This window comes from Poecilia reticulata, linkage group LG11 (genome assembly GCF_000633615.1).
Source record: "Poecilia reticulata strain Guanapo linkage group LG11, Guppy_female_1.0+MT, whole genome shotgun sequence".
NCBI lineage: Eukaryota > Metazoa > Chordata > Actinopteri > Cyprinodontiformes > Poeciliidae > Poecilia > Poecilia reticulata.
The window spans coordinates 28,566,919-28,568,568 of record NC_024341.1 but is presented as its reverse complement, the minus strand read 5'-3'; the positions used below and the strand labels follow the sequence as shown (position 1 = coordinate 28,568,568).

Genomic DNA, 1,650 nt, shown 5'->3' with positions numbered 1-1,650 from the left:
CACACACACACACAGACACACACACACAGACACACACACACACACACACAGAGTTAGGGTGGGGTCAGGTCTGAACGAGGCCAGCGTTCCTCTGCAGTGACTCAGTGGGAGCTCAGACCGGCTCTGAGGCTAAAGCAGAACAGAACCGGTCCGGTTCTGGACTTCCCGTCCTCTGGGTTCTGCGGACCGGACCTTGCTGTTCCCCATGAGCCCAGCAGGGGGCAGCGACTGGAAGGGAAAACCTGCTGCTGGAGGGAATTAGGATGCAGCTGGGATGAACCGGGTTCTGTGGTTCTGGACCGGTTTCAGCGAGGCTCTGTGAGGGGAGATCCAAACACCCTGGAGCTGGGGGGAAGTTTCCAACCACAGCTCCTCTCTGGGTCCGACTGGCACCGAACCCAACACGCCAGGCTGGACCCTGAAAGGGGGACAGGAAGTAGAAACAGGCTTCCTGCTGCTCATTGGTCGGTTCCCTGGAATTGGGCCCGGTGTTTCCAGAACCGTCTGGGTCCATGTTGCAGGGCAGAACTCTGTGCCTCAGACCATGACGGACGTCTCAGGGGCTGAAAGCGGGCCGGGCCGAGCCAGAACCGGAGCACTCAGCAGGAAACACTCAGACGGATCAATACGCTAACTGGCTGCTTCCTGTCGGCCCGGTCCGATAAACCCAGAGACAACCCAGTAGAATCTCCGCACACAAGAACCCGACCTGGCACCGACTTAAAAATAAAACAAAATAAGAAAAAACGTCTCTAAAATTCAACCTGGTCATCTGGGAAAATTAATTTCTGCACATCGTTTATCTTTTGGTGTCGAACCAAACATAACAGGATATTTAGTCTGATTATTCAAGATGGCCGCCTGAACATTCATTTTTTAGCTAAAATAGCTCATTAAAAAATGTGTTTGGTATCAAATTATAAGCTACACATTTGAAACCAAATTTATTTTCTTGATCTTCTTTTCCTGATGGACATTTTTCAAAATGGCTGCCATTGTTGTAATGGAGAATAAATGTGAAATCATCCGGAGTCACAGATAAATGAGCATCTTAGCTCTGCTTGTGCTAAAACACTAAACACGTTAAAAACTAGCCGACGCTAATGCTAATGCTAACCTGTCTCTCATGTCCGTCCTGTTGACGTTTGGTTTGAGACTCACTATTAAAGTTGTGTGAAACATGAAGTGACTTAAAGATCATCTGGCAACATTTTATGGCAACAATTGGCTAAAAGGGTCAAAAACGGCGGCCATCTTGAAAATGGACTCCACAAATCTGATCTTTATGAAGAAGAAACGTTTCCTATAAACCATGTGAGGACAGTAAACATGTGGAGGAGGAGACCAGGACGGAAACACAGTGGTGGCAGCATCATGCTGTGGGATCATGGATCCATGTTGGGAGCAGCTGATCTGTTACCTGCAGAGACTCCAGGAAGCGGAACGAGCCGAGGCGGCGACCGCGAGGAACCAGGCAGAAGGTGGAGTTATGGAGCAACTCCTGGTAGTCGAACCTGCAACACAGGAGCAACACGGAGGAGCTCAGCAACACGGAGGAGCAACATGGAGGAGCAACACGGAGGAGCAACATGGAGGAGCAACATGGAGGAGCTCAGCAACATGGAGGAGCAACACGGAGGAGCTCAGCAA

General features: G+C 50.1%; 1 protein-coding gene across 2 annotated transcripts in view; it reads right to left on the bottom strand.

Moving 5' to 3' along the window:
• The window catches only part of ext1c (exostoses (multiple) 1c), a 37,474-nt gene that overhangs the window by 8,048 nt on the left and 27,776 nt on the right, over positions 1–1,650 (bottom strand). For both annotated transcript variants that reach the window (XM_008423041.2, XM_008423042.2), the window contains exon 3: positions 1,421–1,514. In XM_008423041.2, coding sequence (XP_008421263.1) covers positions 1,421–1,514 — 94 coding nt within the window. The remainder of the gene's footprint in view (positions 1–1,420; positions 1,515–1,650) is intronic.